The sequence below is a fragment of the Terrapene carolina genome, unplaced genomic scaffold (genome assembly GCF_002925995.2).
Source record: "Terrapene carolina triunguis isolate 2854851 unplaced genomic scaffold, T_m_triunguis-2.0 Scaffold238, whole genome shotgun sequence".
NCBI classification, from domain to species: Eukaryota; Metazoa; Chordata; order Testudines; family Emydidae; genus Terrapene; species Terrapene triunguis.
The window spans coordinates 18,211,511-18,228,409 of record NW_020664589.1 but is presented as its reverse complement, the minus strand read 5'-3'; the positions used below and the strand labels follow the sequence as shown (position 1 = coordinate 18,228,409).

General features: G+C 44.2%; 1 protein-coding gene across 1 annotated transcript in view; it reads right to left on the bottom strand.

Moving 5' to 3' along the window:
• LMX1B (LIM homeobox transcription factor 1 beta) overlaps positions 1-16,899 on the bottom strand; it is a 127,322-nt gene that overhangs the window by 1,925 nt on the left and 108,498 nt on the right. The window contains exons 3-7 of the mRNA XM_024201199.1: positions 12,663-12,895; positions 5,661-5,839; positions 4,913-4,990; positions 4,371-4,437; positions 1,387-1,548 (exon numbers count right to left, since the gene is read on the bottom strand). Of these exons, the coding sequence (XP_024056967.1) occupies positions 1,387-1,548; positions 4,371-4,437; positions 4,913-4,990; positions 5,661-5,839; positions 12,663-12,895 (719 nt within the window). The remainder of the gene's footprint in view (positions 1-1,386; positions 1,549-4,370; positions 4,438-4,912; positions 4,991-5,660; positions 5,840-12,662; positions 12,896-16,899) is intronic.

Below are 16,899 nucleotides of genomic sequence, written 5' to 3'. Positions count from 1 at the left end.
CTGCAACAAACACAACTGCACACAGCAGAGTCTGCTTTCCTCCTGCTGCATGCACGTCACTCCAGTGAGTGTTACTGAGGCTGGGTCTACACTACAGCGGGGGTCCGACCTAAGATACGCAACTTCACCTACGTGAATACCGTAGCTGAAGTTGTGTATTTTAGGTCGGCTTACCTGGCGGTGAGGACGCGGGAAAGTCGACCGCTGCCGCGCTGCCGCCGACTCCGCTGCCGCCTCTTGCCGAGGTGGATTTCCGGAGTCGACGGCAGAGCGATCAGGGATCGATTTTACCGCGTCTTCACTAGACGCGGTAAGTCGATCCCCGATAGACCGATTGCTACCCGCCGGATCGGCGAGTAGTGAAGACATGCCCTGAGAGAGCTGTGTATCCATCTCAATACCAATGTGCCCATACTTCATAGAAGTTAAAGTGACGTAACTGAGCCATGGTGGGCTACAAGGTCACTATCACAGTTTGAAAAATCCTCTTAAATCATATTTAAATCCAAGACTGTAATAGTCCTGTAACAGCCATGATGCTTTTTACATTCGTGTAGCATTAGCAGTACCATGTAAAAGGTGCCATTTGGTTACACCTGGCCATGTGATGTGGTGAGTGGGAAATGGGTAGAAGCCAGTAATTATCTTAGGTCAGAGAGTATCATATAAGTCCGGGAGGGAATATTCTGTCCTGGCACATCTCGCAGCAATACAAGAGCTGCTCTTTAACAAGTCAGAGCATACCATTTGAGGGAGTTTATGGAGATGGTAATTTTTGCATTTGGGGACCACAAGATTCATTCCCTCTGTTGGAGCACGCAGGGCCACCCAGAGGATTCAGGGGGCCTGGGGCAAAGCAATTTCGGGCGCCCCTTCCATAAAAAAAAGTTGCAATGCTATAGAATACTATATTCTTGTGGGGGCCCCTGTGGGGCCTGGGGCAAATTGCCCCACTTGCCCCCCTCCCTCTGGGTGGCCCTGGGAGCATGCTGCAAAATGCCTGCTTTTCTCTGAGCTTTGGGGGAAAGGGAAGGACTGTGAGGGTGGGCGGAGGGGGGTTCTGGTGCTGTTTATTTTCTGTTTGGTCACTCTTGGCTGACTCCGTTGGGGGTGGGGGGAGATGTAACGTTGCTGGATTCGTAATTGCTAAGAACTGTATTTTGAAATATTTGTTAAGGGTGCCTAGAGCCTGGAACAGGTTTTCTCCTACCCATTTTTTGTGCATATAAATAAATAAAAATAAAAACTATGCTGGTTCAATATATGCTCTAGCACAAATCGCAGAAAAAATATTGAAAAAGTAAATCACTAGGCTGAACCTTTGCAGTCTGAACTGCCATACAGATAAGTGCTGCTCCCGGTGCGGCGGTACGTGGAGAGCCTTACCATAGGGGTTCATGTGGTCTCCTGGCATCTGTGGAGGGGTAAGACCTTGCTGGAATGGGTCCGTGCCATAACTGCTTTGATCCATTGCTACAATCTGCTGCTGTGGTGGTGCAAGTGGTGTGTAAGATGTCATCATCCCTTCCATTCGGTTGGACATTACTTCTGCAAAACAAACAGCAGAATCCGTTCGCAGCTTAGCCATGAAGCCGCACACATGGGGTTTATACCCTGCTTACTGCCCACTCTATGCTACACTGGAATGCGAGGCCACTAGTGAGATGGAATTACTAAAACTTCTACTATAGTGAAAACACTCTTAGGATCAACCAGCCCCGGGCTCCCCGTGGGGTCAGTGCGTGAGGGTATTAAAGCTGAGGAGTTAAAGACAGTGTAGTAAGTGATCACCATTTGCTAGAAACCATGTGTCCTCCAGAGATCTGTGGTTTTGTCACACTGTCCAGCTCTCCAGGTCCTTCTACTGCAGCATCACTCTTCCTGGGAAAAATCAGCAGCTCAATCCCACTTTGTGGGAGAGAATTGAATAGCCCTGACCCATTTCAGTTAGATTTTAAAGGAACTACAGGAAAGCCCAGAGCACCAGTGAGATGGCCAAGTCGTTCTGTTTGTGCCCAGAGTTCAGAAACCAGCAGTGCTTGGAAATACCTGCCTCCTGGGGGGTGAATGTGAGAGACCAGGACACTGTCTCACAAAGGCAGAGTTAGGCATTCAGCAGATCGCTGCTACCCAACTACCACATACTCAGCTGCAACTCAGCCAGTAGGAAATCCCAGTGTTAAGGGGAGCATTTATCCTGCGGGTCAGTTAGAGCCAGATTTCCAAAACAGCTCAACTCTCATTTAGGCAGCAAAGTCAGTGGCCAGGTTTCCCAACCAGCTCCTTGGAAAATCTGGTCTTGATTGTGGATGCAGATCAAGTGAAAACTTGGACCCTTAACGACAGGGGTCTGGTACAATCAGAAAGGCATCTTTTTTCATCTCTTGCTCAGAGGTTCCTAGCTCCTGGAACAGGAGAGCAGAACGAATGCTGCAAATGCCTCCCTGGAATCAGAGGTGCCTCCCAACCCCCTGGCCCTGACTCTGATGAGGCTGATGTAGAATGATTAGACTTCCTGCTCAATCTTCCATCACTTGTTGCGTCTTCTCTCCAATTACACTGTATGCATTTTGGGGCAGAGAAGTGCCCAGTGCCCAGCACAATGGAGCCCTGATGCTGCCTGTCACGCCACAGCAGTGCAAATAACCAGTAATTGTGAAAAAGTGCTCGAGAGGAATGAAAGCCGTGCATTTCATTATACTAGTGAGCAGCTCAGAGTATAGGCTGCTGAGAATCCAAAGCGAGTAAGGCTGCCCAGTTAGCACCGCTATTGCGCACTCTAACCCCACTGGAATGGACAGCCGGCAGGACTGGCTGCAATCATGAGATTTTGTAAATGCACCAAGGAGTCTGGTGGCACCTTAAAGACTAACAGATTTATTTGGGCATAAGCTTTCGTGGGTAAAAACCTGCATCCGAAGAAGTGAGGTTTTTACCCACGAAAGCTTATGCCCAAATAAATCTGTTAGTCTTTAAGGTGCCACCAGACTCCTTGTTGTTTTTGTAGATACAGACTAACACGGCTACCCCCTGATACTTGTAAATGCACGAAAATTACCCACAGTCCCGGCTGTTGTAGGTCACTGGTGCAGCCTGAGAACAATGTGTAGGGCAGCTTCTTCCACTGCCTGTAGCTAGATGGTGCACAGCAGCCCATAGCCTGCTCACAGACCATGAGGTCCTCGCTCAGTTTCTATTCTGTGCTAGGAAGAATGTGGAGACTGGAATGGCTCAGAAGTAGGCTGGGGGGCCCAGACAGCTTCCCCTTTCCGTTCCCATGCAGCATCTCCAGAGGAGCAGCGCAATGCCAGACTGTACAGTATTAGCATCGGTGCACTTTGCTGCCTATGGGTCCTGAGCAGCTGCTGCTAAGGAGCCACCTGACACTGGGCCACTGCACAGACACAGGGCCTCCTCCCAGGGCCGTCCCTAGCTATTCTGGGGCCCTATGCAGCCCCCCCCCCGTGGTGTGTGTGTGTGGGGCGGCCCCAGGGCGGGGCTGGCTTGGGGGGCAGGGGGGAACCACCCCCCAGCACTCACCAGTGGCGTGGCTGGGGTCGGGTCCCTGCACTTCCCGCCGCCGGTGAGTGCAGACCTGGCCCTGCTGTAGTCCTCAGGGGCGGGAAGAGGTGGGGCTGGGGCAGAGCAGGGCTGGGGCTTTGGGGAAGGGGTGGAGTGGGGGCAGGGCTGGGGCTGGAAGAGGCGGGGTGGGTGGAGCAGGGTGGGGGCTTTGGGGAAGGGGTGGAGTGGGTGTGGGGCAGGGCTGGTGCTTTGGGGAAGGGGTGGAGTGGGGGCAGGGCTGGGGCGGAGCAGGGGCGGGAAGAGGTGGGGCTGGGGCAGGGGCGGGGGTGGAGGGCCTGGGGAAGAGGTGGGGCAAGGGCTGGAGCAGCACACAGCTGTGCAGGGCACCAGGCAATGTGGTGCCCCAAGTTTCCTGGTGCCCTACGCAGCTGCGTACTTTGCGTATGGTAGGGATGGTCCTGCGCCTCACAAATGACCTGTGGATCCCTCAGATTCGGAGTGGCCACAGCACCCTTTTCTATGGCAGGGGAAAACTGGTTTGAGGGATCCACAAATGGGGACTCCCCTAAACCCCTATCCCCCTGCAGGTTTGACCACAGGGAGGGGATGGCAGGGACCTGAGTAGGGACCCAGGGGGTTTGGCCCAATGATAGACACAGGTGTAACCGGAGGGCCTGGCCGGTGTGAACAGAACCTCTCTCTGTGCGTATAGGTCACTGTGTGCACAATAGAAAGAGATGTCCTCTGTATGGACGTACACATGGCTGTATGCTCCCTCCCACACACGCTACGATAAACCCACAAAGCCCCTTCCCTTCTCCCTGCTTCCATCACAAACATGGCTTTACCTTGCCCTAGTCGCTGAGAATTTTGCTGCTCCTGCTGCTGCTGATGCCTCCGTGCTAGTTTCTTCATCTGAATAAAATAGGAAACACAGGATAATCTCATGGATTTGAATGGAAAGAGCTGGTTTAGTTACAAAACTCTGTGCAAATGTCAAACCTATCAATACAGAGTGTGTATATTCCCGTACACCCCACCAGGGGCTCAACTGTCATTCCTGAGCATATAAATTTGGGTTTGCAGTTCCATATTTGCATATACAAACTAGTCCTTATCTAGCATTGCTTGGACCATTCTACTCTAGGTGCAGATGTCTGGAAATGGGCCTTCCTACATGAACGCAGTCTGTGCAGTACATGCAGAAATATGCACTTGTGAGGAGCCCACATGTCACAAAACGGTTTTATAAAACCTAATTCCTGCCTGGTTATCTCAGTGACGTAGACCTTTTAGTGAAAGGGAAGAGCTGTGCATGGCTGCCATTGCTGCTGGGAGTACTGTACATGTGCTTCAGGCCTTACTTTTGAGATTTGGACAAACAACTTACCTTTGCTCTTTGGTTCTGAAACCAGACCTGGACAACTCGCACACTGAGTCCTGTTTCAGCTGCTAGTGTTTCTCTGACCTACAGGAGGAAATGTTTAAAGAAGAATTAACTTACACCTAAGTAGGTGGGTCAGGAGAGAGATCATGTCATTATTTTTTTTTAACCTATGAAACACTGATTTGTAAATTTGGCTAAGAATAAAATTTTGATATTTTGGCCAATAAACACAATTTGTCACCACGAACAAAGGCAAATGGCAACCCTGAGACACATCACACTTATCCCAAGTGACACATTTTCTATAGATGCAGATAAATGTCACTTTTTCACAGTGAAGACACACTTCAGACAGCAAAAAAATGGAGCAGAAACGGCAAAGTATGTTGCCTTTCACAAAGAGGTGATTTTCCACCAGTTTTACCAGTGATGCAAATAGTTTTTTCCACAGTCCTATCTGCTATAAATGACTAAACATCTTGGTTACATTTTGTAAAGCCAGGGCTGGAACAATAACTACAGGAATGGGGATGTGCACTCATCTCCTTGGAAAAGTGACTTCTTCAGTTTTGGAGCGGCCACATGATTCCTGAGACTCTAACGGTAAATGATCAGTTCATGTTTTATTAGCAAATTTTTGAGCAACCAAATATTTCCCTTGTGTAAGGGTTTTCCACAGAGTTTGGTATTGTGTCCTGTGGGCTACCAGCAGAAAACCAGATTGTTTGCGGGTCTCTGCTGAAGAGCCTACCTTCCTACATGGCTTTGAAGACACTTCAAAGGATGCTTTGAATGCTCTTCTCTGCTGTGTTGTAAGTATTGTCCTTGGTCGTTTGGGTCTCCTTGGGTCTTTTCCATCATCACTCCCTTTTCCTTGGTTTGCTTGTCCTTTGGTTGGTTTAACATCTCCATCCTCATCATCACTTTTAACTGTCAAGAAACGAAAACTATCAGAACATTCTCTTTGGTTTGCTAAGAGAATAGGACTTTTGAAAGGATATATTCATGGAGTAACAATACACCCCCTTAAGATAATGAACTCAGCTATTACCCTTCATTTGTTTTAAAACTTAAAATTAACCCTAAGTCGGATGATATCATGTTAAACGGGACCTTGTGCATAAACGCCAGGCCAAAATCCAGCAAGCACTTAAGTATGCATGTAACTGTAACTGAAGTCAATGGGACTACTCATGTGAGTGTCCTTAAACATTTGCAGAATCAGGCCCTGTTGATTATTCTATGCTGTACATTATATGACTTTAAAAACTGTGGTTACCTCTAAGGTTGCAAAAGAAAGAAATTTTAAATATAAATGTTATTAAAAATCTAAAAGTTCTTTTAATCAAATCTATGTAGTTTAAAATTGGTTGTTTTTTTAATATTTTTGCAGCCCCAGAGGTAACTTTTAACATATTACTTGTTTCTGCATTTCTGCATATTATGGAAAACCTCAATAATCTCTCTCAGGGTAGGTCTACACTTACCCGGTAGTTCGGCGGCAAGCAAATCGAACTTCTGGGTTCGACTTATCGCGTCTTGTCTGGACGCGATAAGTCGAACCCGGAAGTGCTCGCCGTCGACTGCGGTACTCCAGCTCGACGAGAGGAGTACGCGAAGTCGACGGGGGAGCCTGCCTGCCGCGTTTGGACGGAGGTAAGGTCGAACTAAGGTACTTCGAACTTCAGCTACGTTATTCACGTAGCTGAAGTTGCGTACCTTAGTTCGACTTGGGGGGTTAGTGTAGACCTGCCCTCAGTGCACTACACATCTACAAATACATTAGAAGCAAGAGGAAGACCAAGGACAGTGTAGACCCCTTACTCATTGAGGGGGGAAAAATAGTAACAGAAAATGTGGAAATGGCAGAGGTGCTTAATGGCTTCTTTGTTTCGGTTTTCACCAAGAAGGTTGGTGGTGATTGGACGTCTAACATAGTGAATGCCAGTGAAAATAAGGTAGGATCAGAAGAGGCTAAAATAGGGAAAGAACAAGTTAAAAATTAGTTAGATGTCTTCAAGTCACCAGGGCCTGATGAAATGCATCCTAGAATACTCAAGAAGCTGACAGAGGAGATATCTGAGCCATTAGCGATTATCTTTGAAAAGTCATGGAAGAAGGGAGAGATTCCAGAAAACTGGAAAAGGGCAAAAACAGTGCCCATCTATAAAAAGGGAAATAAGGACAACCCAGGGAATTACAGACCAGTCAGCTTAACTTCTGTACCCAGAAAGATAATGGAGCAAATAATTAAGCAATCAATTTGCAAACATCTAGAAGATAGTAAGGTAATAAGTAACAGTCAGCATAGATTTGTCAAGAACAAATCGTGTCAAACAAACCTGATAGCTTTCTTTGACAGGGTAACAAGCCTTACGGATAGGAGGGAAGTGGTAGACGTGGTATATCTTGACTTTAGTAAAGCTTTTGATATTGTCTCGCATGACCTTCTGATAAACAAACTAGGGAAATGCAACCTAGATGGAGCTACTATAAGGTGGGTGCATAACTGGTTGGATAACCATTCCCAGAGAGTAGCTGTCAGTGGTTCACACAGTTCACAGTCATGCTGGAAGGATGTAACGAGTGGGGTCCCGAAAGGATCAGTTCTGGGTTCTGTTCTGTTCAATATCTTCATCAATAATTTAGATAAAGGCATAGAGAGTACACTTATAAAGTTTGCGGATGATACCAAGCTGGGAAGGGTTGCAAATGCTTTAGAGGATGGGATTAAAATTCAAAATGATCTGGACAAACTGGAGAAATGGTCTGAAATAAATAGGATGAAATTCAATAAGGACAAATGCAAAGTACTCCATTTAGGAAAGAACAATCAGTTGCACACATACCAAATGAGAAATGACTGCCTAGGAAGGAATACTGTGGAAAGGGATCTGGGGGTCATAATGGTCCACAAGGTAAATATGAGTCAACAGCATAACGCTGTTGCAAAAAAAGCGAACATAATTCTGGGATGTATTAGCAGGAGTATTGTAAAGCAAGACATGAGAAGTAATTCTTCCACTCTACTCTGCACTGATTAGGCCTCAACTGGAGTATAGTGTCCAGTTCTGGGCGCCACATTTCAGGAAAGATGTGGACAAATTGGAGAGAGTCCAGAGAAGAGCAACAAAAATGATTAAAGGTCTAGAAAACATGACCTACGAGGGAAGATTGAAAAAACTGGGTTTGTTTAGTCTGGAAAAGAGAAGACTAAGGGCGGGACATGATAACAGTTTTCAAGTACATAAAAGATTGGTACAAGGAGGAGGGAGAAAAATTGGTTTTCTTAACCTCTGAGGACAGTACAAGAAGCAATGGGCTTAAATTGCAGCAAGGGCAGTTTAGGTTGGACATTAGGAAAAACTTCCTAACTGTCAGGGTGGTTAAGCACTGGAATAAATTGCCTCCGTAAGTTGTGGAATCTCCATCATTGGAGATTTTTAAGAGCAGGTTGGACAAACACTTGTCAGGGATGGTCCAGATAATACTTAGTCCTGCCTTGAGTGCAGGGGACTGGACGAGATGACCTCTCAAGGGCCCTTCCAGTCCTATGATTCTATGATTTTATGTGTGGCCTGTGCATGTGCCTCTATGAGTATGTGTAGGCATGGGTCCATATAAGTGTATATTAGACTCTGTGTATGTGCATTTATAGCATAAATATATTTGTAGTGTGCATTAGTGATTAGTAGTGAGAAATCCCAACTCCCATGCCAAAGCTTTATGAGTAAGTGCATATTTTTGTCCTCATTGAAATAACTTCTGTGGCCACATCAATATCTGTGGCCAAAATTTATCATTCACAGCAGTCAAATAGGTCTATTTTATATGAATTTCACTAGACCATTGATTTTCATTCAGAAAACATTAATATACTATTCTGTAGATCTTTAAAATTAAGAAACTATAATTTTGATACGTTCCAATATCGTATTTGGGGAATTAACAAGTTAGACTTTTAATTCATTTTAGGAGCTGATTCACATGCACCTACCATGTATTTCAGTTTAAGAGGCGCCTTTTGTATAACGATTAAAGAGCAGTTCTGTCATTTCAATAACTGTGGCATCATTAACTTTCCAGACTGCTGTTTCTATGGGAAGGTTTGTGAAGGTTCATGTTGCTCATTGAAGAGTTATTTTTGTGGACAGTGGATATTTGATTGGAGAAGAAGGTGCACTCATCCAGAGCTGTGTGAAATCATTTGCACTCACAGAGGGAATGGCGAGCATTGGGCTTTCACTGTTTTAAACAATGGAAGGAAAAATGTCTTGTGACACTCATTTTGTGGGGATGGAGTGGGCTGGGGTTTGGGGTTCTTTGTCAATGAAAAAAATGCTTCTCATCTGCTGGAGATGCTACTGTGTGTATCGTGGGCAAGTAAAGCTGAACTCAAACGCACATCATTATGCTTCCCTGATAGCCTCCTGGGCCTTGCTGATTTGATCATGACACACAAGGGGACTCTGGCTGGGGAGGATGTGTGCATCAGTGTCAGAAGTAAATGTCAAATGAAGCCAGCTGACAGCTGGCAACCACTGCCTGTGTGCTGTGATGCTAACACGTAGCATGGGAGAACAGGAGAGACCCATCCACAATGCTGTTGTTTGGCAGAAAGTGGATGAAGATAGAAACTTGTGTGTACTGAAGACTAGGGACTGATGATTTCAATGGGAATTTGTCTGAGTAAGGCCTGAGTATTCCTGAGTATTTCACATAGAGAGGACATCCTATCTGAAAAGCAGTAGGGAACCCACATACACTGGATCAATACATTCTAGTGGCCATATTTGCTAGGAACCAGAAACCTGCACATTGAGGTTTATGGAGTGAGGAGTCTGAGGGCCTACAAATATGGTCTGGCACTAAATAAAACCCAGCTCTAGAAATGGCTTGAGAGCTGCACATCTTGCTGAGGCAGCAGTGACCTTTGCCTCGCTACATTCCTGACATGGAAATACAAAGTTTTAACAACGTGGAGGATGTGGATCTCAAAGCAAAGATCAAGGCTAAAAACTGCTCCGAGTTAGACTGAGAATAATATATTTTCCCCATAAAACTGAAGCAAATATCCATGTTGCTTGTACATTTAATGGAATGATAATCGCTGTTTTTCTTAGACATTTTCTCAGAAATAGATGAGTGGTTCCAATGCCTACTAGCAATGATTTGTACGTGTCTCGAGCCTGGGAGCCAGACATGGCACATCAGCAATGCAGGATTTTCAAATCATGATGAATGGATAAGGCAAAGAGGAATCCCATGTCTTCTGGAATTGCAAATGCTAGTGGGCTTGGAGCCTGATCTCTGCTGAGACCAGAGCTGCAAACGCTTGAGTGGGGATCAAAGCATGACATATTAACTCACTCACCTCACTGTCTGGTGCTGCTCCCCCGGCTCAGAATGGAGGGCAGGCAGGGTACTCATTCCCTAGAAAATCTTTCCTGGGAATTTGATGGGGAGTGGGCTCCTCCCCACCGTAGTTCAAGATGCAGGGGCCAGGCCAATCGGCTGCTCTCAAAGACATCACAAGGGGACTGTGCATTGAAAGCCACTGGGCTTTTTCTTCCAGAGGACCACTAAAGGGGAGGCAGAAATGGAAGGGATTCCCCAGAGGCAGTTGTGGGAAGTAGAACAGAGTCTCATAGTATGGGGGGGTCAAAGGCATGAATATTTCCCAAGTATTGGGACACTGAATCACAAACATCCACATCAGAGGGCTCAGGCCCGATTTTGTAAAATTATAACATGCTCTGTGCAGATTTGGTTGTTTGTCGGTTACTCATGGCAGGGCTCGAGTTTTTGGGGGGTGAGGCCAGGCCGTTATGTCACCTACCCCATTTCACTGCTGCTAGTGGAATACCAGAAGCAGAGTTGAGAGAATGGAAATGTCTTTGTAAAAGGTGGGCTAATCAGCCCAGCAACAAAATGCTGGGCTTGAGAACGGTCACTTGTGTAGCCGGGAAGGAGGGTTCCCTCACTCGAAGGAATTACAGGGGGAAGTTCTCTGCCCTGTGCTATGCAGGAGCTCAGAACAGGTGATCATCAAGGTCCCTTCTGGCCTTAACATCAATGAACTGATGAGAAGAAACTGAGACATCCGAATCTCTCTTTTTGCAGGGTGGGCACCATCGCTCTGCGGAGCAGGACGGGGTACGGGATCACTCATTTTATTCCAATTCAAGTACTGCTGCTTTGGTAAAAACTGACCTGTGACAGTTACCCACCTAGGAGGGTTGGAATAATTCTCAGGAATTTTTTTTATAAAAAGGAAGACAAGTAAATGCTATTTTTCCTGTAACTCGTGTTTATCTCCTACAACTTTAAAACTGGCAGGAAGTGCAGCTTCTGGAAGTGTCTGCATGGTGAGTGAGCTCTGTGTGACAGAAGTTACTAAATTAAATGTTATGACTCTAGGTGGCAATATTTGGTGGCAAAATGACTCTAGGTGGCAAAATGCCCAGTCTGGATGATTTTTTTGTATCTTTTAAGTTAACCCCTCCGTCCTGCCTTGACCTGCTGCAGGACTTTCTTAGTGTCAGAGCGAACTACTCAGACAGCACTAGCACAGTGGTTCTCAACCAGGGCTACGCAGAGGTCTTCCAGAGGGTACATCAGCTCATCTAGATTTTTGCCTAGTTTTACAACAGGCTACATAAAAAGCACTAGCGAAGTCAGTACAAACTCAAATTTCATACAGACAATGACTGGTTTATACTGCTCTATGTACTACACACTGAAATGTAAATACAATATTTATATTCCAATTATTTATTTTATAATTACATGGTAAAAATAAGAACATAAGCAATGTTTCAGGAATAGTGAGCTGTGACACTTTTGTATTTGTATGTCTGATTTTGTAAACAAGTAGTTTTAAAGTGAGGTGTAAATTGGGGAACGCAAGACAAATCAAAGCCCTGAGAGGGATACAGTCATTTGGAAAGTTTGAGTGCCACTGACCTAGCGGACACGAAGCCACTGCTTTTGCCAGTGCAACACAAATTTCACAATTGGAATGCCATGCTCAGCGTTCAGTTTCCTTCAAGTCCCTGACATTTCAATATTGCATTTGTGCCTTTTCTTAGCATTCCCACTTGTGACTGGCAGAGAGACACTTATCTCAGAGAACTCAGGGAAATTACATCACTTCTTTAAGTCTATTTTGCAAGCCAGCTCTGTGTATTCCTCATGCCATACTGCATGTATAACACACCCTGTATGTATGTGCATGTACAGCAAGTTGTCTATACTCAGGTAGGAAATATGGGTGTATGATACAACCCCAATCTGTTATTTAAATGGATGGAAAGACTCCCATTGACAACATTAGGCTTTGGGGCAAGCCCTGGGTAACACAAACCAGACAGATTTACCCATTCCTGGTTTTATACAACAATATCTTATTTGGATCTCAGCATCTTGTAAATTATTCTTGTCCTCTACTAAGATGGTAGGACAACGAGCAATGGCCTGAAGCTAAGGAAGGAAAGATCTAGACTAGATATTTGGGGATAGCTCCTAACGGGCAGTGCAATAATTCCCAAGGGCAAAGGGGTCAAGGCACCAGCACAATGGAGTCTGAAAGAAAGGGCACCTATGGGTGGTCTTCAAAATCAGACTGAATGACTGGGCCCTGTGACCTCTTCTTCCACTGCCTGTGAGTCTATGGTTCAGGATGGCTCTGACTTTTCCATCCCACTTTGCCCGTTCATAACTATCAATTGGAACAGGTGCAAGAAGAGCTCACCTGAGTCTGAGTCATCGGGGCTCACTGAGCTCAGCAAGTCTTTTTCTTTTTCATAGTCACTTTTGCAGAGCAATTGTCCTTCCTTCAGAACAAATTCATCTCCTTTCCTCAGCTGTCGTTCACAGACACAGCAACTGAAGCAGCTTAAGTGGTAAACACATTCCAAGGCTCTCATCACAAATTCTGTTGGGGCGATCTTTTCCATGCAGCCGCTGCACTTAGCAGCAAATAGCCTGTGAGAAGGAAAGGGAGGAAGGGGAAGTGTCAGAACGTGTACCATATTTATTTCAACATGAAAAATAGGTTCAGATTTTAATTGCACTGCAGATCAGCCTGCCACATGGCTTAGCACATTAGCGACTGGTGAACCTCAGTACCTCCAGCGGGACCCAACTTATTTGAATTCTAAACCCTTTGGTCTAGAAGTCTCCTGAGCTCTAGTTTCCTCATAAGATTTCCAGGGAACCTTTGGTTTGGTCGGGTTGGAAAGACCCAAAGAGCAGCCTCTGTCTCAAAATGTTGTTGTTCCTCCATCAGGGGATGAAACCAAGAATTCCAGAGGCACAAGAGAAAAAGGGAACAAAGTTACTTAATCTCTCGGAAAGCTCTAAACAAATTCAGTTCAGTTCAACTTTTGGAGAAAGATTTGAGTCAAACCTTAGGCTACCCAAACTAATTTTCTGATACCTAACCCAATAGTGATTTTGTAACTATACTGTCCTGGTATAATTATTGCTGCGGAGGATAACAAATGAGCATTGAAACAAGAAAGGGATCCTTAGTGTGTGGGAGGAGGGGCACTATTGTCTGGGCAAGATATGTGGAAGAACACAAGTGTTCCTGGGGCTGTCGAGTCATTTCCAGACTAACCTGTTTCAGAGAAGGTAGTTTACCTTTTGGAAGGATGTGAAACCCCCTCTGGCTCCTCCAGAGGTACACAGCGTATGACCCGCTAAACCATTGCCATCATCACACACTCCAGAACACTCACTACAGTTCATGAAACTCTCAGAACTCCCCCACTCTCAGCAATTGTTCATTTTCGAAAGTGACGCTTGAATCATTTCATTTAGTTTTATTTTGATTCTCTAATGGCAGTTGGGAAGCCCCCTAGTGAGCTTGCAGGAAAGGCGCCGTTCCAAATAAAGGTGAGTGATTAATTAATTTCCTGTAGCATATAGTGTGCTCGGTGCGTCTAGATTTTAGCATCTTTTCATGGCAATACATAGAAATGCAAGGTAAAGTCTTGTAATATATACATGTTTCCAAGGCAATGAGCAGCACATAGGTATTTGTATAGTAGACATGCTCTGCTCTGCTTACAGGGAAAAGAAAAATATGTCCTGAGGTTTTTTTCTCTTTGTTTTTCAAATGACCACCTTTTGGTTAACAGGCAAATGGACTCCATTACAGGGTGCATGTCCTTTCGTGGCTGCTAGATATGTGCCTCATAGGCCTTCATTTTGTCTCAGCTGAGGAAATACAGCAAAATGGCAGCTACTAGTTCTTTAGTGAAAAGGTGGGCTGAGTGTATGGGCAAGGTGGGAGAGAACTTTCACATGCCTGTATATTGTACATGCCTCACAAACCAGCCAACAAGCTCCTCTTTGGATACATAATGAACCAAGGCTATTAAATGGAATCTGATGCCCCAGGAGACTCTGGGACACCTCCAGAAAATAAGGCCATTTCATTTCCTACCATGCACTGGATTTTCCTACAGCTATTTTTGCTGGTAGATGCAAACTATTAACAGAGGGAGAAAATCTGACCATAAATTTGTATTGGTTGAGTTAACAAAAGTATAAAAAGGCATTAGCTGGTCAGTCCCTAAAAGGGAAATATTTGGTGCACATGAGTAATAAAATAGCTAAAAGGATTAAAAGCAGGGCTGTCGATTAATCGCAGTTAACTCAAAAAAATTAATCGTGATTAAGTGCACTGTTAAACAATAGAGAATACCAATTGAAATTTATTAAATAGTTTTGGATGTTTTTCTACATTTTCAAATATATTGTTTTCAATTACAACACAGAACAAAGTGTACAGTGCTCACTCTATATTATTATTTTTAATTACAAATATTTGCACTGTAAAAATGATAAACAAAAGAAATAGTATTTTTCATCTCATACAAGTACTGTGGTGCAATCTCTTTATTGTAAAAGTGTAACTTACAAATGTAGATTTTTTTTGTTACATAACTGCACTCATAAACAAAACAATGTAAAACTTTAGAGCAGGGGTCGGCAACCTTTCAGAAGCAGTGTGCCGAGTCTTCATTTATTCACTCTAATTTAAGGTTTCGCGTGCCGGTAATACATGTTAATGTTTTTAGAAGGTCTCTTTCTATAAGTCTATAATATATAACTAAACTATTGTTGTATGTCAAGTAAATAAGATTTTTAAAATGTTTAAGAAGCTTCATTTAAAATTAAATGAAAATGCAGAGCCCCCCGTACAAGTGGCCAGGACCCAGGCAGTGTGAGTGCCGCTGAAAATCAGCTCATGTGCCGCCTTCGGCACGCGTGCCATAGGTTGCCTACCCCTGCTTTAGAGCCTACAAGTCCAATCAGTCCTACTTCTTGTTCCACCAATTGCTAAGACAAACAACTCTGTGTACATTTATGGGAGATACTGCTGCCTGCTTCTTAATTACAGCACCTGAAAGTGAGAACAGGCATTCACATGGCACTTTTGTAGTCGGTGTTGCAAGGTATTTACGTGCCAGATATGCTAAACATTCGTATGCCCCTTCATGCTTCGGCCACCATTCCAGAGGACATGCTTCCATGCTGATGATGCTTTTTAAAAAAATAATGTGTTAATTAAATTTGTGACTGAACTCCTTGGGGGAGAATTGTATGTCTCCTGTTCTGTTTTACCGCATTCTGCCATATATTTCATGTTATAGCAGACTAGGATGATGACCCAGCACATGTTCTTTTTAAGAACACTTTAAACAGCCGATTTGACAAAACGCAAAGAAGATATCAATGTGAGATTTCTAAAGACAGCCACAGCACTTGACCCAAGGTTTAAGAATCCGAAGTGCCTTCCAAAATCTGAGAGGGACGAGGTGTGGAGCATGCTTTCAGAAGTCTTAAAATAGCAACGCTCCAATGCGGAAACTACAGAACCTGAACCACCAAAAAAGAAAATCAAACTTCAGCTGGTGGCATCTGACACTGGATTGTTATCGAGCAGAACCCGTCATCAGCATGGTTGAAGCATGAAGGGACATATGAATCTTTAGCGCATCTGGCACGTAAATATTTTGCAACACCGGCTACAACAGTGCCATGCGAACGCCTGTTCTCACTTTCAGGTGACATTGTAAACAAGAAGCGGGCAGCATTATCTCCTGAAAATTGTAACCAAACTTGTTTGTCTGAGTGACTGGCTGAACAAGAAGTAGGACTGAGTGGACTTGCAGGCTCTAAAATTTTACATTATTTTATTTTTGAATGCAGGGTTTTCTTGTACATAATTCTACGTTTGTAAGTTCAACTTTCATGATAAAGACATTGCACTACGGTACTTGTATTAGGTGAATTGAAAAATACTATTTCTTTAGTTTTTTACAGTGCAAATATTTGTAATAAAAATAAATATAAAGTGAGCACTGTACACTTTGTATTCTGTGTTGTAATTGAAATCAATATATTTGAAAATGTAGAAAACATCCAAAAATATTTAAATAAATGGTATTCTATTATCAACAGTGCGATTAATCGTGATTAATTTTTTTAATCGCTTGACAGCCTTAATTAAAAGACAAGGAGCAAACAGTTCTAACCACTTTAAAAAGTCACTTTTATTTAACTGTTTAAACCCGTTTGGCTCAGTTTAATTAAGCTTGTATCTTTTGCCTGAAGAGTTGTTGTGATGGAACAAGCTTAAAGAAGCTGAAGATTAGCAAGTCTGGGGTGAAGGCATCTGACTCCTCTCACTGGCATCCATTCATTCACACCACTGTGACAGTGAACCTGTGTTCGCTTCAGTACAACTCAGGTGGATGGATACAAGGAGGGATGGGACCAGCCCAACAGGTGGGAACAGCCTCTGACAGGCTGTAGATAGAACAGCTTCTCAAGGGGGAAATTGCAGCCTCTGCGGTCTCAACCTTCCTGACTTCATTTGCATTTCAAATCAACGCTATTGTTTAAAGTGATCTTTAAAAGGTATTTTAGACAGTGGCCATAGTCCTGTAACTCCAGGGAGGAGGATCCTTAAA